This window comes from Talpa occidentalis, unplaced genomic scaffold (genome assembly GCF_014898055.3).
Source record: "Talpa occidentalis isolate TD23 unplaced genomic scaffold, MPIMG_talOcc4v2.1 talOcc4.15, whole genome shotgun sequence".
NCBI classification, from domain to species: domain Eukaryota; kingdom Metazoa; phylum Chordata; class Mammalia; order Eulipotyphla; family Talpidae; genus Talpa; species Talpa occidentalis.
In genome coordinates, this window is record NW_023601543.1 from 11,952,742 (window position 1) to 11,974,611 (window position 21,870).

The 21,870-nt window shown below is 42.3% G+C and overlaps 1 protein-coding gene across 1 annotated transcript in view; it reads left to right on the forward strand.

Moving 5' to 3' along the window:
* GPC3 (glypican 3) overlaps positions 1 to 21,870 on the forward strand; it is a 379,321-nt gene that overhangs the window by 11,401 nt on the left and 346,050 nt on the right. Inside the window, exon 2 of the mRNA XM_037512804.2 lies at positions 20,602 to 20,763. Coding sequence (XP_037368701.2) covers positions 20,602 to 20,763 — 162 coding nt within the window. The remainder of the gene's footprint in view (positions 1 to 20,601; positions 20,764 to 21,870) is intronic.

Consider the following 21,870-nt stretch of genomic DNA (forward strand, 5'->3'; position numbering starts at 1 on the left):
CGTTTGTCCTTTGCCCTTTTCGTTCTGTCTTTGTTCATTCCCACATCCATTCCCATGACTTCATTGTCTTTACCCCCTATTGCTTTCAAGCCCAATCTCTTCCTTGCTTTCCAGTTCACAATTTGCCAGTGGCCTGCTGGATATCTCCATCCAGCAGTCCTGCCAGTGCTTTGCTGTCAAGAGTCAAAAATGACTCCATTTTCTTTTCCTATTTGCACAAACTTGCCTCTCTCCAACATTCTACCTTTCTGGTGGTAGCTCCTCTTTCTGGTACCCAGACTTGAGACCTTGAAATCACCTGTGACTTCTCTTTTTAAAAATCCCATCCCCAAATTAATTGGCCTAGTCCAGAAAATCTGCCTCCATCATCTCTCTTACCCTCACCCCCCCAAGCATGTGTGCCCACTATTTAACAGGATGTTAAGCCATCACTGGGATAATCACATAGTTGTTTGCCTCCAAGCCTTTGCCTAGAGACCATCTGCTTACCTTCCTAACATCCATGCCTGCTGCAATCTTACCCGTGTTTCAAGGGATCTGTACAGTGCCTTCTTCTTCATGAACGATTCTCCAGGGTGAGGTCTGCTCATTTCTCCTTTTGAACACCACTTTCGCCGCCCTTCTCCTATAGCCTGGGCTCTTGCTCTTGTAATAATCGATGTACTCAACTTTTTTTCTTCTTATTCCTTCAAGTGTGACCTGTGGACAGTGAGTATCAGTATCAACAGGGAGCTTAACATATGCACAATCTCAGGCCCCACCCCAGACCTACTACTTCAGTTTGTATTTTCAAAACAATATTCCCAGGTGATTTGTATGTAAAATTTGAGAACTACTACTTCCAGGGTAAGCTCCTTGAGGGTCGAAACTTTGCAGCACTTACTAGAAGGTCTTGTGTGTGATAGCTAAGTGTTCTTTTGATTCCCCACATTTGTGCTGTGCTTTGGCTGTTCAGTTCATTGATGAGGTCTCAGAGGCCTGTAATGTATGGGGGAGTGAGGGAGGCGGAGAGGGAGGGAGGAAGGGGAAGGAGAGAGAGATTCTGAGAGGGAGGAGTGGGAAGAAAGTGAGAATAAAGGGACTAGGAAGAACCTAGAGGATCTTTGTGGCTAACAACTTTGGGATGAGTTTGAGAAAACGGTCTTTGCCCTTAAGGAGGACTAGAACCTCTAGTCTAGACCTTGGCTTACTTTGATTTGCCATGGGAAAGTGTCTTTTAAGGTCACTTTGCTCTTACCTTAGGGACCTCATGGCTTCCCACTTTCTCTTCTGCTGGCATTCGGGGGTGTGTCTTCTCTGGACATCCCCAGAAGTCCAAGTGGAACTTTTGAAGAGTTTCAAAGGACCGTGGCAGAGCTGTGCTCTGAGCGTCCAATAGTCCCTTCTGTTTTCAGAAACAGACTTTCTGCTTTGTTTTGAAACTTCAAAGTTTATTTCTGAAATAAAGGTCTCTTTCCCCCCACGGAATTCTGAAGGTTTTATACAAGTGTTAATTTCTAAAACCTAAGTCATTTCTTGCCTTTGAAACTTCAGTGCTGTGGGTCAATTTAATAACGTTGCCTGAAGGTTCTTTTGGCCTTCAAAAGCTGTCAGATGCCTTCTCTTTGTTCTTTGAGAGAGTAAGGTTGCCTCCTTCACAAAGCCTGAAGGTGATGTCGTTGGAAGCAGCATTTATTCAGTCCTTCCCAGTCTTCTCCCACCCCACAACAACAGGCAGTTCTAGTTCCAAATCAGGTCCTTGTGGCAAGAAGACCTATTCCTAACGAACAGTTCTGGGTAAAATTTCCAAAAAGCTAATCATTTCAGAGAATCGTGAGAAGAGGCGCCACCACTCTGCTACCGGGATCTTTTCTGGGGCTCACAATCCCTCCCAGTCTCCAAGGGCCCTGCCTTCATTGTCTGCCTGGCTGCAGCCACCCCCCCCCCCCCCCCATCTTCCCCTTTCACCTTCCTGCTTCCACCCTCACACTCTCTCTCAACTGGTTATAATTTAGAACAGAAGGTGTTTTATGGTTTGTTATATTTATTGAATGGTTTTGTGTTTCTTGTTCTGTAAAAAAAAAAAAAATAGATGAATGGAATGTTTTCTATTTTCCCTGTATTTTAGTTTTAAGTTGTTTCCTTTTCCTACTGCTCCTGATTTGCTTCTCTCCCTTTTCGTCCCCCACCTCCCTCTACCTCCTCCACATCTGCCTGCCCTCAGTAATTCTGGAGCGAAAACAGGCTTCCCATTTCTGCCCACATATTTGGTTTGGGTACCTGGTTACTTCCCTTGGGATATTGCGAAATTCGATTCCTTAGTTCGTTTGGAAATGAAGAGCTTTAAAATACACGGATGAATTTACATTCCACTTTCTAAGAACTGAGGCTTTTTTTTTTTTTTCTGGTGCAGATAGGACAGGATAAATATATCTGACTCCAGTATCTCAGATCATTGCTATGTAGTTTACATTCTCTTACTTTGTCATAATTCTCAATGAATGCAAATTGCATCTTTGTTCTTAGAAATCTCTTTTCATAGAATGCCTTTCCCTTTTCTAAAGATAAGGGAGCCCCTTTGAAATACTGCTTGGTCGTGGGGGAGAGCTGACACCTACCTTGTAAGCTAACCAAATGATAGACTGGTTTTTTTTTTTTTTTCCCTGATGAAGTTATCAGATTTCAGGGACATTGTTTCTCTTGCAGGATTTTATTGTCCTAGTTTCAAATTTGACTTCAGGTTAGCAAGTATATTCCAGTTGGACTATTCCTTGGTATTTTTTTCTTTGTCTTCTTACACTTATGGGGGATCTTTTGTTTGTCCTGTTTCTATTTTCTCTTCCAAGCTTGGCCAAGGATGTTAGGTTATGCACTTACGTATAAATATTTAACAAGATAAGTTAGACAAAATGTGCTCGAAGATCTTTCAGCCTTCCCCCCGCCCCCAAGCCCAGCTCAGTTTTTGTGTGGAGTCACAGATGGTTGCTTTATCTCAGATGTTTAGATTTAGAGGACATTCCTTTGCACTTTGCTTGATGTACACAATGAAATGGAAGCTTTTGCGTCAATCTCGACTACCAAAATGGTGGTAGCACCAAAGAACAGATAACATTGTGTTCCTCTGCCAATTTTTGCCTAACTAGTGCCCCAGACGTGCCTAAGCCAGAGAGTTTTAGGTATGAGATTGTGTGTTTTGTAAGAAAATATTTTGGATAAAGACTCATGCTCTCAAGTCAGGAATAACAATTAGTACCATTCATTAATCAGGGGCCTGTTTTGACTTTGAGTCCTGGCTAGGAAATATAAACTGTGAAAGTCACACATATATATGAACCTCAGGCAAATTTATGACTTGTCAGCCTTTTAAGGTTAAATTCTTAACCCCAAATCGGGGCTGGCTTTATATGTGGAGTCCGGCACATTCCTCTGGGCCACTGAACCACCCCCTTCCCCAGCCCTTCGCTTAACAGCAGCTAATGGCCTAATGAGCAAGAAGGATTTCTGCCTCTTATCAGCTGCCTTAACGGCAACAGGAAGGCTGATATACAGAGTGCAGGTCAAAACCTGAGTTCTTGGACTAAAAAACTACAGGGTTAGTTTAAAACTCTGGCCATGTGGTATCACTAGAGACATCAATACGTATCAATAAAGAAGCCGCTGGACACCAGGTCAAACAAATCGTAATCGTTGTCAGAAGTATGAACAGATTAATTAATTTTGCTTATAGTTCTTTTATTCTTGTCTAGTTCTTCTATAAATAGGCGTCATATAGTCTTTAATGAGCTTCAGTCTGTGCCTGGAGGCTGTTATGGTCGTGTGTGCATGTTGGATTGTCAGATGGCGATGATGATGGAGACAAGGATATTTATATTTTGGCCGAATTTTGGAAGGGGCTGCCAAATCAAGGTGAATAGGTATCTACCACTACTTTGATTTCTTTTTAAACTGAGTTTTTGAATCACTGTGCACTCAAATGGCCACGGAATCAGAGAAGGCTTTGCGCCTCCTCAGACCTTTGCCTGTTTCTTAGATCCACTTGGAATCCGGGTTCAGACTCACAGAATAAATATCTCAGGGTGTTCAGTGCCCATCCTAGTGAAAGCCCCTTGACTTTCATCTTCTGCATTTGCATTTTTTTCAGAGACAATAATGAAAACATTTTTTTTTCAGATTATGTTAGGTTATCGGAAAATCCTATTTACATAAACAGGCATTGTTATGGCTTAGGGAAGAATGTGGGGTCCCATTCTTTAGTTCCTTGTATATCTTTGCTAAGGCTTGTCTAAATAGAAGGCATGATGCTTTAGTCTAAGCAGCTTTTCTCATTTAGGTAAGCAGGGTGGTTTGAAATTTCAGTTTACTAGATAATTAAGTCTCTTCTTAATTATTTCAGGCATGCAGGTTGCTCTCTTGATAGTAAAGACCCTAAAAGTCTAGTAATCTCCTCAGGCATCCATTTGGTAATAAAATCCTGTGCGTTTTCAGGGGTTCATTTTCATGACAATTGTTCCTCTCCCACCCCCACCCTGAAAAAAATTCTGCTATCTTTGAGGGCCTTGGTCTCCTCACATTTGCAAAAGCTCACTTTAACAATATATAAGGATGTTGCTGGAATTCCTGGACCGAGAGGAAATTTAAATGTATTCAGATTCATGCTCATTACACAGCTTTCATTTAGAGATTTTTAATAGCCTTGTCATATTTCTCAGAAAATCATCTGCCTGACTTTGCCAGACTTGGTTTTCTGCCCTGAATGAAAAACTGAAGATCAGCAAAAGTGCAGCCTAACTAGCCCCTATTCTATCCTTGAGAGAGAGAGAGAGAGAGAGAGAGAGAGAGAGAGAGAGAGAGAGAACCCCCCTCAGAGGTCATCTGGTGCAGGGGGAGGTGGGAAAAACCTAAAAGGAAAAAAAAGCCCCGGCCGCCTTCACATCTGCTAGTCATTCCCACGGGTGGACTTCAATTCAGCAAGTTTTTATGGAGCACCTGTGGTGGGGGTGGTGCTAATAATCGTTACCATTTATTGAGCCAGGCGCTGTGCGAAGCCCTTTATGGGCACCATCCCATTTAATGCTTACAACAGCACTACCAGGTGGGTATTATTAGTTCCCCCATTTTACAGATGAGTAAACTGAGGTTTAGCAACATTTAGTGACTTGTCCGAGGCCAAATAGCTAGAAATGAATTAAACCCACTCAGTCTGGTGCCAGAGCCATGTTCCTCATATTACTTTTGTGATGGGTTCACCATTTCTAGAAATGACTCCCAAAACCAGTTTGGAGAATGCAATATATGTGAGATGGTGGGGATTCAAGTCAAATACTCCACTTCCCCTGCTCGTAGTGGGGGAGGCAGACATGTAGACAGATGAGGACCATACCCTTACAGGCAGGAATGGAGGAGGGCCTGGGAAGAGCAGTGGCTTGAACCTGTGGGAATCTGCATCCCGAGGGGAGCTCAGCAGCCTGGAGTCACGGACACTTGATTTTCCTGGTCAGTGAAGGTCATCTCCTCTGAGTTGAGCTGCCTCAGTGATTGCATCTGCCGGTTTCCATCGCTGCCCCAGCTCACAGTGACCTCAGCTGTCTTAACCCAGCAGTCTTCAGACTTGCGTGGCCAGTGCGGTTTGGGAGAGTTGGCCCATCTTCCTGCGGCACTGTTTCCTCTTTCTTTCAGTTCTCCCTTAAAAATAAAAGTGCAAGGGGTTAAGAAGCAACCTATGAAGCTAACCGCAGCCTCTGTGGCATGAGTTCGATCCCCGCCCAGGGAGCTGCCCACATGGCACAGCAGACCTCTCCTGTCTCACCTGCTGCTCCCCTCAGCAGTGTACTTCAGTCAATCTGCCTGTTCTGTTCCCCACTCTGTCTCTGGTGGATCCTCTCATCCCCCCACACCTCTGGCCTGTGCCTCCGCTCTTGTATGCATAAATAAATCTTTAAAAAATAGAAGTACCGGTTAAATCAGGCTGATATGCCTCAGCCAGGTTGTCTGATCTTGAGAGATGGTAGCTTTCTGAAGGCCGGTCATAGGAGACCAGCAGCCCACAGGAGACCCTGGGTCCAGGGTTGGCTCATCAGTGTGATCTGGGGTCCCCCTGGCACTGCCTCTGAGAGCCCACACTGGGCTCTGGAGAGTGCTGGGTCTGACTCACCCACGGCTTGGCAGCAAAATGAAGTTACTATTAGCAATTTGAGTTTTTCAGTGAAATCATGGTAATGGAGAAGAAATCCTCAAGTCACCTGTTTGAGTAATATGTTTTTGTTTTTTCACAGCTCCTGAAGAAAGCAAGGAGGAAAAAAAATCTTAACTGAGCATCATTGAAAAGTCTTTTATGTGTTGCATTAATAACTTAGATCTTCCACAATTTTGGGAACGATTTGGTTCAGAGTAAAGTGAACTCACCAATATATGTGTGTTTAAAACGATATCCTTTAGCTTTCAACCTCAGCTCACCAAAAGCTGCTTGTCTTCAAGTTTCCTAGAGCAGCTCTACATGGGTTTGCTTGCCAACTCCCTCCCTTCATTAAATCACTTGTGCAAAAGGGGTTGCCACTAAGTCTAGACTCTAGCAACATGCAGGAGGAGGGCCCATTAGTGAGGATTTTGATTCATATTACAGGAGGATGGGAGGAGGAGGAGGAGGGAAATCTGTCCTTCCCAGTCCTTCAGATACTCAAGTTCTAGCACAACAGTATGTGGAAGATGTATAAAATTACTGGAGCATTTACACAGCTATTCCCCAAGATGGCATAAATGCCACAGCACTAGAGCATGTCAGTATAGACACTCAGGTCAGCCGAAGGAAAGGAAGAAGGAAAAGATCAATAACTTTGCCTCTCACTCAGGAATTGAGAGTGAGTGTGATTTTCTTTTGGTTGTGTTTTGCTCCGGTGCTGGGTGTTTGTTGAGCTAACAAGGCAACTGACTCCCTCTTGAACAGGTTCCTATCACAGGGAAAGGGAAAAGATAAAATAGAGGGCACAGATTATTTACAGTGGCTGAGAATGTAATTACAAGGTGCAATGGCTTGAAACTGAAATTTAGGTTAGCCATTAGAGCCAGAAGCAGCATTTTAACAGTAGGGCAATTGGGTATAGGAAAGATTTGCCTGAGAGCTGGTTAAACGGCCTCTCTGTAAGTGCTGGGGACTAGGGCGGGTGTAATGTGAAGAGGAAATCCTACCGAATTCATCGTTGGGCTGGAGGCCCAGGCTGGTAGACATCTCCTGTTGTTGCCTGGCTCTCTGGTGACTATTTGCTAATAGTTTGAAACATTTTTTCATGTATGCAAAATATGCCTAATTTGTTAAAGCATAGGAAAACAAATGAATTTGAGCCATGAGAATGAGTCTGTTTCCTAACAGATTTTCTAGAATGTGGGCCAAGGACTGAGGCAATATGATCAGTTTTTTTTTTTTTTTTCCCTCCTTCTGCAAGCCTTCTTCCTTCTTATAGGATGGGGCTCTGGCTGTTAATGCAATATTTGGACTCTGTCAATAGAACTTTCTCAGGGTTGATTGACCCCAGATAAAATATAGGTCTGCTGCCTTTTATCTTTTTATTAATCTTTCCTTTTTGATATTGCCCTTGGTCCCTATCCAGGTGTTCTGGGTTGTCTCCCTCCTTTCCTGCAGCTGGACGATCCCAAGTAAATTCTTTCACCTGCGGGGTATGAGGGAATTACTCAAGGAGGATTGCACTTACAGACAACACTCCATGAAATTGCTTAACCGAAGTGGTAGCTCACCTGGGATGAAACATTTATATGTTACTAGGCAGATTTTAGCTGGGGGAGAGCAAGACAGGCAAGAGAGGAGCGTGTATTAGTTTCCTAGGGTTGCCGTAACAAATTACCAGAAGTTTGGTCAATTAAGGCAACAGAAATGGATTCTCTGGAGGTTCTGGAGGTCAGAAGTCCCAAATCTAAGAGTGTGCTCTCTCCAAAGGCTCTCGGAGAGAATCTTGCCTCTTCCGCCGGGAAGGGCTCCAGGCATTCCTTGCCTATGGCGAAGGACTCTACTCTGCCTCTGTCTTCACAGGACCACTGCTCTTCTCACTGTGTCTCTCCCCTGTGCGTCTCTTATGAGAACACTTGTCCCTGGATTCATACCTCACCCAGATTTCACCCCAAGGTCCTTAATTACATTTGCACGGACCCTTTTCTCAAACATCAGTGATACCACAAGAAAGGAGTCCTGTCCACAGCTTCCAGAGGTCAGGACGTAGCCATATCGTTTTGGGGCCTCCATTCAACCGACTACAGAAGAGAACTCTCTGGGCCTCTGAAATCACAGCAGTTTACCAGAGCTCTCTACTCTAAGGGGAACTTGCTCTAGGGAAGTTTAAAGTTTGTTCCAAAATTTCAGTGTTTTTTCTTGTGAGGGATGTGGGTGGCAACTGCTGTGAGCCCATCTTCCAAATGGTTAACTTGAGGACCTGGGCAATGAAATGACTTACCCAAGTCGTTCTGTCTGACTCAGAAGAACTCTGAAACAGGGTACGCTACGTATTGTTCACCACTGACTTTATCTTTTGGGGGGTATTATTTTTATTGTGGAAACAATGGTTTACAACATTGTATATAATTTCGGGGTATGGGTTCACACAGCTTCAGATGTGTTACATCACCACTTGACTTTATGCCTTAAATAATGACTGTTGCTGTATTTTTTTCCTTAATTTTTTTTTTCTAAACACTTTAGCTATGGGAAGGCAATGATTGCTTGTTACTTACCTGAAAAGCCATTTCAGGGGAATGTGGGATCAAGGTGTGAGGTATGCTTTCACTCTTCTGCCGATTTCCACCTAGTCTCGGGGGTTTGCCAGACATCAGCTATGGGCAGTTTGGGAAGCTAGGAACATCTGTGAAGCAAGAGACTGCTTTTTTAGGTTTAGGTAGATGGTGTTTTAGGTACAACTTGCCTGCAGAGTGGTAAATACATAGTTGTCACACACAAGACATTTTCTGAAGAAATATCACATTTGCTTTTGACAAAAGGGCCAGATCTAACATGGCAGTGACAGCCTTGGTTTGTAAAGAGATTCATGAGTTAGAGTGTGGCCTTCGTGGAAATGCAGGAAGGAACACTGGTGCTTCCCAGGTCCACTCTCCTACCCTGTGCTCGATTCCCGCCTGCGGTAGTGCTGATGCTGCTACCCAAATTATGCTTTGAATACTTCAAGACATTGCTAACTATCAATAGGTATGATAAGCAGCTCTTCTTGTTGAGTATTTGTTCACTCATTCAGTAAGTTGAGTGTGTACTACATAGGGGTTACTCTGCAATGTGAGGGAATACAGAGATAGCCATGATTTAACTCTGGCCTGTAGAAATTTACAATTGGTAGTAGGGATAAGAAAAGTATATCAATAGCTATAAAACCTAGCGAGCACAGTGTAATATTAGAGGTACAAAGCATACTGAGAATCCTGAGGGTTGACAGCTCATGGGGTTTATTTGGCTGGGAGGTAACTGGAAGCCAGACATTCTGGAAGAGAGACTTGGGAGAGATCTTAGTATGGATGAGTGGGGTTTGATAGCTGAAACTAAAGGAATAGCATGTCCAGGACAGAAATAGCCTGAGCAAAACATGGAAGCAGGACGTGGGGACATATATTTGGGAAATGTTCAGTAAGAGTCTAATCCTCACAACCACCTTGGGAGGCAGGTGTCATTGGCCACCTTTTATTTTTTTAAATATTTTATTTTTATTTATGCATACAAGAACTGGGGTGTAGGCCAGAGGTGTGGGGGTGGAGTGAGGGGATTCACCAGAGACAGAGCGGGGAGCAGAACAGGCGGATCTACTGAAATACACTGCTGAGGAGAGCAGTGGGCGAGACAGGAGAGGTCTGCTGCGCCATGTGGGTTAGCTCCCTGGCGGGAGATTGAGCTGGTGCTGTAGTGGCTGCTGATAGCTTCATAGTGCTGAGACTTAATCCCTTGTGCCACCAGGGAGGCCCTTGTTGGCCATCTTTTATAGATAAGAGAGCTGAGGCTCAGAGAATTAAGTAATGTGACTAAAATCTCATGGCTGTTAGGTGGCTAAGTTGGGATTCACACCCTAGTCTGTCTGAGTTCGGAATCCTTCCATTTGCCACTGCACACCATACCATTAGGAAGTTGTCTGCCATTAGTGGAATATGAGAGAGGGAATATCAAAGGGAATCTGGCTATTCTATGCTGTACAGTGCTGCAGAGGCTGAGTCGTTGGTCTTTGCCTAGACCCTGTGCTCATGTTCACAAAAGGCCAAGTGTTATTGACAACGCCTTCCTAGAAGGGCAGAAGCAAGGGCTGTGTCTCTTGTATATGCTCCCAGTGCCCAGTCTAGAGTGGGCATTCTCAGATCTGAAATTAGTGTAGGGGTTCATTTAGTCTAATCCCTTTTTGAGGAAAACAAGCCTACATTTGGGAAGACATGTTGTCACAAGCTGATTAGGTAGCAGAGCAGATGACACTTTAGTCTTTGTAGGAAAGGGCTCGTTCCTTCTGATTTGACTTCGTACATAGGGGAATGGGCCTAGAATATAAGGTTTGGGCCCAGGGTGTTGAAATTCTCAACTATGCTTTAGGTCTGTCTATTTGAAGATTGTATCTGAAAAATAAAAATTATACATCCCTTGAAAGACGGGATCTCAGCTACTTAGCTATCTGAGTTGAATAACAATTAGTGAAAGAGTGACTAGGGGAGATAGGAAAATTACCTTAGTTAAGTCCCTTTGGCAGAATTGAAGTCTGAGATATTTTATCCCAACCCTGGAGTAACAGGCATTGTTCTCCAACCCAATTTAGCTTTTATTTGGAGTTCCCCCTATTTAGTGTGGTGTGTGTGTGTGCATGCATGAGAGAGAGAGAGAGAGAGAGAGAGAGAGAGAGAGAGAGAGAATCTTCATCTCTTCATTATTTTGGACTCTGAGGAATCCTCCTTCATTTTCCCTGGGATACTGCTCTTCTAAAATTTGCTTAGTAGCATCAATTAGTCTGACCTAGTTCCTTCAAAACTATAATCTCTTGAAGTTCTGGCATTGGTTCCAAGTCAAAGGGGAGGGCATTAAGCCCAAACCTCAGTGGGCCCCTTGAGACACAAAGTTGAGTCAGTCAAGGGTCTTTTCCCTAAAGGAACTAAAATCTAATGGAGACGAGGCATACAAATGTAACTGTGATGCAAGTGAGGGAGGGTGGGAAGTGTTTTTGCAAAGGCTATGGAGTGCTGTGGGAATCCAAGGGACAGAAAGCCTGTGGAGTATCTCTTTCTGCTCCCATAAACACTCTCCTGTGAGAATCCATTCCAAAGATAATTAAGAGGCAATTATACCTCCATAAAGCTGGAGAAATTGAAAAAGCAACACACATACTAGAAGGTAACCGAAGGTGTCTAGGAATCATTTTGTAGCAGGGTTCACAGAGGTCCCCCCATTTTGGCCCCTCCTAGGTGCCACCGGCTACTTTTCCCTCTAGCCTGACCAGGTTCCTGGCCACTGCCATCCACTTTTGCACCCCTGTGCCGTTGTTCATTTTCTTGGAGGGTTTTTAGGCAGGAGAATGATGTGGTATCAGATATGTACTGTAGAATGATCTCCCCCGGGCTTGGGTGGAGAGAGTGGAGAGGCAGGAAGGCCAACTTATAGGCTGTTTTCATTGTTCAAGTGAAAAGAGTTGAAGTGATGAGGTGAAGACAAAGGAGAAATGGCGAGGGCCATTAAAAAGCAGAAAACAGTGGGAGTTAGTGGCATTTAGCTTAGTGGAGGAGGGCAGGTGAGGTGTCCAGAATGACTTGGAGGTTTCTAGTTGGCTTGGGAGTCCATTTCCTGGGCAAACCTGTGACCTCCGGGGCAGGGACTGTGTCCTGTTCATTGTTTTCCTTGGGTTGGGCATAGTCCCCGACACAGAGTAGTCGTTTAGTAGATGTTGGATGAATGAATCGTTCACCACTTTGGCAAGCTGCATGTAATCAGTGAATTTGTATTCCCAGAGCACATGTTGACTGCTGGTTGGGAATGTGGTCCAGAAAGAACCTCTTTGTGGGAGAGTGTAGCGATCTAGGGATTCAACCTTTACCAGGCATGAAATGAAATGCAGTTAATTGACAGTTGGCAGTAGAGATAAAGGTAATTCATTCTTTAATTCTCAGGCTTAGAGAATGGCTTATCTCCCGGGTTGCTTTAAACTCCCAGTACTCCAGTGTGGAAGCGACATTTTGGCCTGCCTTTTATAGAGACACAGTCTATGGTGGCCCCGGGCATGATCTTTGATTGAAAGTCTGAGCTCATGCTACCCAGGTGCACCCTCTGCAAGGTCACGTTCTTTCAGGCTAAATAACAGAAGGGTAACCTTCAGCTGGGTTCCCTAAGACAATTTCTTCAACTGGCAATCATCACTTTCCCCATTGGTTTCAGATGCAGCCATTTCTTTCATCTGTATTCCTATCTTGATTAGTGGGAAATTAATGAGCGTGTAAGATTTGATTTAGATAATGATTAATTAGGGGAAAAGGCACCGTTCTAATAGCAAGTCACTATTATATGCTAAGGAAATTAGTTAATATTTCTGGATGGCAAATTGACTTGTCCTCTGTTTAAAAAAATACCTCTTAAAAATGCCTGGTGTGTTTTTTTGGCTTCATTAGTAGAGCAACCTACACTTAATCCTTTGGATAATTTTAATAGGCATCTATTATTTTTCCTACAAGTCATGAAGCAACCGCAACCAGTTTTGGATATCATTTATTCCTTTGCTTAATATTACTTTAATGATAATATCACATTATTATTTTTAGCACAATGTACCTTTGTTAGCAAAAAAAAATAATAATAATAATCTGCTATTCCTAAAGCAGGCCATGGCAATGAAATGTGTCATATCATCATACAAATATATGTGGAAAAGATTTCAATTTTCATTGTTACTGAGCCCTGACAATTCGTTCTCTTCTGTTGCTGTTTGAATGTTTTTTTTTAACTTATGAAAGATCAAGGTCTACATTCATATTTCTTCTGCTCTTTAATGTGTTTTTTAATGTGATTTTTGACAATTTATAGTCATTAGCTAAAATTGCAGTCTAGTAAAATAACCAACATATAGAACATAATAAAGGTAATTAGAGAATCGCAGAGCTGCAAGTGACCTTGGGTTATTTAGTCCATTTCCCCATTTCGGGTTGTAAGACTAATCATTCTAAACAGCGCTCTTCATCATATTATTCCTCTGCTTGAGAACCAACAATGGTGCTTTCCTACCTATGGGTCAAACCCGCAGACTCCCGTCTGCATTCAAGGCCCTTCAAATTCTGACCTATCATCTTACCTTATGAGTTAGCTATGCCCCAGATTCTGCTTTTCTCCAGAGAGGTTGGTCTTGCCCCGCTGTGCCACAGGTACCACACACATTTCCTGCTGTTGGCCTCTCCAAAATCTTCCTGTCCTTTCCTGCATAGCTCAAGGCCTACCTCCTCTTGGAAGTCCTCTTTGACCCTCAGGAGCCTCTTTAGCATTTCCTAATCTGAAAAATGTTTCCTATAGTATATATTTTTAAATTCCACCTTATTGAGATATAATTTGCAAACAAATAAAATGCACCCATTTTGCAGTCCTTTGCCTTATCTATTCAGCCTTGTGTTAAGGTTTGTCCCATATAGTTGCACTCCTTTGAATGAAGAATGTAATGAGTTTTGACAAATGAATACACCTGTGAAACCACAACCCCAATTAAAATACAGACTACTTCTATCACCTAAGAAAATATAATGCATATTTTTTCACCTAGTCAACACACCAACATTTACTGTTCTCTTACTATTTTTTTTGCATGTAAAAGTCTGGTATCTTAGCATGAATTTGTTTTTCATTTGTTCACATGAGCTTTACATAACATACGTTGAATGCTAACTTTGTACCAAGAAGACTAAGACCTTTTCATGCATCATCTCACTCAGTCCTTGCAATAGCTCTATAAGGTAAGTGCTTACCTGTGTGTCTGCTAGACTTAAGCGGCCTGTTCAGCTACCATTATGGTCACCTGCAGTTCTGCATTCCTATACAAAGGTCAGAACTGTCCAGTCACAGTCATATGAGCCAAACCTTACAAGGTGCCTTTCATATCAATCAAGAGCAGAAAGCTTGATCACTCTGGGAAGGGTATGCATCAAGAGGTATGACTGGGAATGCCCGGGGGGCTAAGGATGGATACATAAACTTAATACTGACTCATACATCATGAGGTATGACCGGGAACGCCTGGGGGAATGCCGATGTAGGACAAGGGACCCCAGAAGCTGATCAGTGGAATGCCTTGTTGATAAGATTAGGACCATGGCCGGGGGTCTCGGGCCCAGTTTCGATGACAACACTTGGTCATCAAGCTGGTAACATGGTGAGCAGACTCGTGTCCCCCAAGCCCTAGATGACATTCCTGAGTGTCACCATCCTTTTCTCCTTGTCCTCCTAACGCACGTAGCTGATGTTCTATGATTATTCCATCAGTAACGACTGCCAGGATCTTGCTCTCAGCAGCATCCTGCCTTGCGCAGCCTGCTCCACGACTCCTGTGTTTTTGTCAGTGTGGTGTTGCCCGATGCAACACCTAAGTGGGAGAGCCCCATTGATAGCTAAGGACAAAAAGGCAAATAGAGGTTAAAATATTTTTCCAAGATCAAAGTTAGGCATACAGATGTAAAAATTTCGGCATCTGTCTCCACTCCCTGTTTTTATATCACACAGACACATAGGGCTGTACCAGTGTTTTCAGTCTGCAACCGTCATTCATTCAGCACTGTATGTGCAAGGCTGAATGGGATCGTCATTTTCTGCTCTTTAGGAACTAAAAATCTAGGAGAGGAGATTATAGTGGGAAGGTGCTTTCTAATCCTCCAAAATAAATGGGAACTAGCAGCCCTGTAATAACTTGAGCTATTTATTTATTTAACATCTGGGAAGGCAACTTGGGAAGCCTTAAAGGGTTCAACCATAGTTACTTATTTGAATAGTCAATTGCCTTTTCCTTATCTCATCCCAAGCTATATTGCTTGTCCCTATTCCCATTTCCCAGCTGAATGCCAATTTTACCAAAAATAAATAAAAAGAGCACCACTTTGATGACTGATGACTGTTATCCATGAGTACTTCACCTTTCCATCTAATAAAGGGTTTTTTTCCTTTCACTTTCTTTTGTGCCTGGCATACCTCAAGGCTAAAATGTCTTAAGGGTTGCATCTCCTTCTTTCCTGCATTGACTTTTCTGCTTTCATTCACAAAAGTATGTGCCAGCTCTTGGGGTACTTCCTCAGTCACTTACTTTTGGTTTTACTTTTTTTTTTTTTTAAGATTATCTATTCATTCATACAAGCACTGGGTACAGTCAGAAGCACGGGAGGGTGAGAGGACTCACCAGAGCTAGAGCTGGGAGCAGAACAGGCAGACTGATGAAATACACTGCTGAGTGGAGCAGCAGGCATGGCAGGAGAGGTCTGTCGTGCCATGTGGGACCCTTTCCGGCAGCCGGGGACTGAACCGGCGCTGCAGAGGCCACGGGCAGCCTCGCAGCCTGGCGCTCAACCACTGCCTCACCAGGGGAGGCCCGGTTTTACTTTTTATTCCTCCTACTTGGGGTTTAGTTCTCAGAGTAATTTCTTTGTTTAGTTGAGATGGATTCACCTCTAATTTCTTCTCTCTTTGTTTCTGTTGTTTCTCTCACACACATGCTCATGCATTGAAATGGTTATATAGTCCGTTACTGTCATTTCATTCAGGCATATCTAGCCCTCCTGGCCCACTTTGTTCCCTATGCTGTCTTGTGCTGGGGTTATATGACATTTACTTAAACATTTTCCCCTTTGTCATCTATTTCTTTCCTTTATGATTTGGAAATCTTGAATTCTTATCAATTTATAGATGTTTTATTTCCTCAAATCCAAAGCTAACTCTCAGCCCCTGGATATTTTGTACCAGGGTCATTGATGAAGCAGGCGGGGGTAAGTGGAAAGGATAACGAAACTGGATTAGGTTCGGTCATCTGTAGAAATGTAATATATACATTCCTTATATTTGGATAGCACATACACTTTTGAACAATGATATCTGACATGTTTTCCCAGAAGTTCTTATTTGAGGTTTTACTCCCTTAAAGATTTTTGGCTAAACTGATTCTGGCAGTAGTAGGAGCTTATGCAGTGATGACTTGGGAAGGGACACATGTGTAAGCTCTAAGGTGCTTTATGAATTATCATTTCAAAGACAGGAAAAACTGGTGTCAGGATAATTCACAGAGACACTCCTGGGCTTCTGTTGGTACACTGAGTGATAATTTGTTACCTTCTAAGATTGAAGCGACTCATAACACTCCCCTGAGAAGTGATCCGAGTCTGCTTATTTTAGAACTCTCACTAGCTAGAGCTGCTGGGAGTAAGCACGGTTCTAGCAGTCACCCAGCCAAAGAAACCTCACCAGTCCTGAAAACTGGAAGTCATCACCCATAGAAATTTAGAAACACAGAGGATTTTATCTATAACATTTAATTTTATGAACTTACTCGACTGCGGATATTTTAAACACACACTGCTTTGGCATTGGTTTGCCATGAAAATCATAAAACCTTGCTAAATGGACAGGAACTTGGTATATCTTGGAGTATCTGCTATATAGAATTTTTCATTTCTATACATGTATTTCAACCAACCTTGTTTAAATCTAAATTAACTCTTCCCCAAGGGGACTTTTTCTTTTCTTGGTCCAGTAAACTGCATCAGTTTCTACTCCTGCAATAGTATTACATTTCGTAACCTCATGTACAAAGAACACAGTGAGCTAGAACTAACTCTGTTTTTTCTTTTTCTGAACATAATCATAAAAGCCTTTGAGCTTAGACCATATTTAAAATTGGTTTAAGGCTTGTATATGAGATTGACATTTATAGGAGATAAATCTGAACTCTGTGTCTCTAGACCCCAAATTGTATTTTGACACATTAAATATCACCTTTCCATCCAACACTATAAATTTCAGTGCTGGATTAGGTTTGGTGATATGTATTATCTGTGTTCCCCTTTACTACTTTTGTCAGCAGCTCCCTTGATGGGGGGAGTGGAGGAACTGGGTGTGTGAATATCCTGGTATCCAACCATGATGTCACATGAGGCAAAAGTTGGTGAATTTCATTCCGGAATTAGGGAAGGAAAATGTGGGCCTATACATTAAGGCCATGATTAACTAAACTTCCTAAGGAGATAAAATGCTGTAATACACTTTTTCCCTAGTTATTTAGGGCTAACTAGTCCCCTACATTCTTTGAAACCTTGGTTGTTGAACAACTGTCTAAAAATGTCTGAATATACTCTAGTCTTTCTTCAGTAAGATTTGATGTTTGCTATCCAACCTTATTTAATGAAGGACTTATGGGGTTCTGGGGGAGTCATTCTTATATCCCATCATCCTAGCTAGCTGGGTTCCTTTATTGCACTCATTTACTCTGTACTGTTGATAGATACTTATATCTTTTTAGCCCCTTCAGGTAGTGAGCTCCTTGGGGCAAAGTTCAAAGTTGTGCCTTCACTATATAGCACAGAACCTGGCACACAGAAGATCTGGTAGACTGGGTCCTCTGAGCAGTAAATGCCAATGTGACACTTAGGGGTACAAGATATTTAAAGGGGAAACATCTGTGAAGGAAAATATGCAGGGAACTAAAAGATGATGAGAGACCCATCAGATTGTGGCTCATGTGTGACCCCTGTGGAGGAGAGAATGTTGAGTAGGAAGAATCTTAGACTGCAGTGCAGTTTTAAGAGAGTCTTGTCAAGGTCATTGGGGAGTCCTCAAACCAAAATTCCTGTCAGCAAAGTCCTGTTTCTCACAAGACTTAGCATCTTTGCCATACTCAATTGTTGTCTGGGAGGGGCCTCTAGGGATGTGGCCTGTGTTCAACACGGTGGTGAATGCAGAACAGAGAAGCTGGGGCCATTAGTCAGTCACACTCCCCAAAGTAGGAGTCTTGAGATGCACATTCTCATGGGGACTGCAGAAGGAGGTCAACAAGTGCTTATTGGAGTGAGAGTTTGAGTAAGAAGAGGAAGGAGATTGGACTTAATATTCATTGAACCCTAATATTTGCTAGTATTCATGGAGGAAATAAAATCGTGTAACTCTCCTTCACTTCCCTCAAATGTCACTTCCCTCAAATGTCACCTCATGAAGGAAGCCTTCCCTAAACCTTATATAAATAGAATTGTCCCCACAACCACATTTCCTATCCCCCTTCCTTTGTTTTTTAAACGTTAAAAAAATTAACAGCTTTATTAAAGTGTAATTGATGTACAATAAATGCACAAATTTTAGGGGTATAGTTGGATAATTTTGACATGTACACAGCCATTAAATAATGGCCACAAAATAATGAACATATCCATTACTCTCCCAAATTTCCTACTTCCTTTGTAATCATTCCTCCCTGCCAGCCCCTCCCTGCCCTCTGTACCCACCCCCAGCAACCACTGAACTGCCTTCTGTAACTATAGATTTTCATTTTCTAGACTTTTATATAGATCGAACCAGAGAGAGAGAGAGAGAGAGAGAGAGAGTGTGTGTGTGTGTGTGTGTATTTAGATTTATTTATGCATACAAGAACTGGGGTACAGGCCAGAGGTGTGGGGGTGAGAGGATTGACCAGAGGCAGAATGGGGAGCAGAACAGGCAGATTGACTCAAATACACTGCTGAGGGGAGCAGTGGGCGAATCAGGAGAGGTCTGCTGCACCATGTGGGTAACTCCCTGGCTGGGGATCGAACTCGTGCTGCAATGGCTTCAGATAGCTTCATAGGTTGTGTCTTAACCAGGGAGGCCCGAGAGTATATATTTTTTGCGCCACCAGGGAGGCCCGAGAGTATATATTTTTTGATGTGGCTTCTTTCGCTCAGCATATTCTCTTCGTAGTTTATCTGTGTGGTAGCATCTATCAATAATTCATTCCTTTTTATGACTGAGTAGTGTTCCATTGTATGTATATACCAGTTTGGTTTTTTTTATTTGTTTTATAGTCTCTGTAACACTTATCACAACTTGATATTTTTATATAAATACAGATATAGAAATGGAAATATGTTAATTGTTATCTCTCAGAGCATAAGCTTTATAAGGGCAGGGACTTTGTATTCTACTATATCCATAGTGCTTGTCACTGTGCCCAATAATTATTTGTTGAATGACTCCTGTCTGCTCTCAATGGCTTCACTTGTCAGTCACATATATGCTGATGACTTCCATGGATGCAGAAGTGTGTTGAGTCACCAACGAAAATCTGAGAATGACCAAAGCTTCTATCATTGGGAAACTTAGATGAAGATCATTATCTGAGTCTGAGAAATAGAACACAAGAAATGGACTTGTGTGTCTGTGTGTGTGTGCGTGTGCGTGTGTGTGTATTGGGTTCAGTTGGGTATGCTGAATTTAAATTTCCCATAGAATAGTAGAAAATGTGGGCTTTTGGGGCTCAGGAAAGGGGTGAGGGAGGCTGGAGAGCAAAAAGGTAGAAGAGGACCAATCGACTATGGCGGGGGACTGTGGGTACCTTGGTGGTGGGTGTGGTTTGGTAACATACTTCTGAGGTGGTGTGAGCCTGTACCTGTGAATCATAAACAGTGTTGTAAACCAACAGGATCTCATAAAAAAAAGAGAAATATAGCTTTCACATGGATTTAGATAAGATCATCTGGGGGGGTGATATAGAATGGAGAGCGTCAATGATACTTAAGTGATAGGTGAAAGAGGAGGAAGCAGAAATGTGGGCCATAACAGTAGGTGTGTGGGGGGCGTGTGTGTTTGGGGTGCGGAGGACTATAGATACATTAAAACAAGGGAGGAGGAGAGTTTTGAGCAGAAGGGTTTGGTGAACTGAGGGATGCAGAAAGGGTCACATTGGACAATTGAGAAGAGGTTCTGATATCCTGATTTTGGAGACAACAATAAAGGGCTTTCTGCACCTGCATCTTAAGGAACTTAGTGATGAAGTAACTCAGAGTTCAGAGGACAAGATGAGGTCAACATGTGTGGTATAGAATGTTGGAGTTGGTAAGGGATTTTGGTGATTGCCTAATTGGTAATATTGTTCTCTGAATGTTTCCTCTGTGAATCTTACCATGGACCTTTATCTAAAACAGCAACATAGCTTTGATGCAGTATTGATGTTTCAATCATTTATCCCCAAAAGCAACATTGCTTGGCCAGAAAAAACATTTCATTAGAAAATCATAACTGGAATTTTGGAAATTGCTTCTTGGTTGTGTTCTCATCCATAAATTATAATCAAGAAAAAAAATTGTGGGAGTGAAGATTTATCTTTTAATAGACAAATTAAATATTGGTGCTCAATGACGTTTGCATGGTAATATAAATTAGTTTATGCAGAATTTGAGTCAAACCTAGGCAATTATTTCTGATGGTTTATTCAAAAAGAATCAGTCATAAGGATAATTGGCAGAAAATAGGGATAATTTAAGATAACACTAATTTTGAATGATTTTTACTTTCTTTTTTAAAAAATGCATTTTTTTTTTTTTTACCGTTTGCCTTGTCTGTGTGTGTGTATGCGTGTGTGAGTCATTCTGCTTACTGAAACATGAAAAACTTGTTTGTTTCAGGATCAGATTTGCAAGTATGTCTCCCCAAGGGCCCAACGTGCTGCTCAAGAAAGATGGAAGAAAAATACCAACTAACAGCACGACTGAACATGGAACAACTGCTTCAGTCTGCAAGTATGGAGCTCAAGTTCTTAATTATCCAGAATGCTGCGGTTTTCCAAGGTGAGTTCTGGGGCTCATTTTTAGATATGCAGCTCAATGGCATCATTATTTGGGCACTGGCCTTTCAAATGCTAAGTCTAATTTATAAATTACCATTCTTGCATTAATGCTTGATATATAAAAACCACTTAGTGAGAGACTCTGGTTAAGGAAAAACATATTTTCCAGAACCTTCATTTAGTTTTTGGAAAGGTGGGTATTTTCAAATACCCGTTGTCCACATTCTTTTCACCTGTATGTAAAGACTGCAAATCCATGCAGAGAGAGCTCCCCACTAGCCCATCAAGACTTGTTGAAAAAACAAATAAGTTAGATATTTGTGAAGCATGCATGAACTCATTCTGACCACTGGGGCCATTTCCATTTAAGAGGGAGAAACTGGCTTGACATTTTGTCACTTGTGTGAGTGATTTCCTCTTCTCTCTTTGTGAGTCTTACTCCTTGTTACACCCTGGTGACTGCAGAAGAAGCTGTTGTTGCATTGCAAAAATGGTAGGAAATGACATTCTCCTTGTGAACTTGTAGGGCTGTCACAGCGGGGTGGGGAGTATCCTCTTGATACAAAGACCCAGCTAATGATGATGATCGTGGTGGCGGCAGTGGTGACAGCAGGCACTTATATAGCACTATGTGCTTGACATATATTAATTCACATATATTTACATATATTAATTTCAGTGCTTTATATAGATTAACTCACTTAACCCTCACGGTAAGCCCCATGGAGTATTAGTCGTAGTACCTCCATTTTATGGATGAACACCCAAGCCACAGCAGGGTTAAGTAACCGCCCAAGCTCCTGCAATGATTAAATGGTAAAAGTAGGATTTGAACCCAGGTGGTCTTGGTCTTAGAGCCAGTGCTTTTTAACAATCTCCCTGTGCTGCCTCCTGGGAAGAAAAATTAATGATGGATATTGGGGCTTCTATCCTTCCTTAAGCAGATAGAATGAACTGCTTTATTCTTGTCCCACAAAGACAGCATTGGGGCCAGATCAAAAAAGAACACGTCTCACTACTTGACATTCCAAATCTCTAGATGTATGGCACCTTTATAAGAATTAACTTCTTTGAATTGCTAGGTGGGTTGATTATAGCTTATTTCATA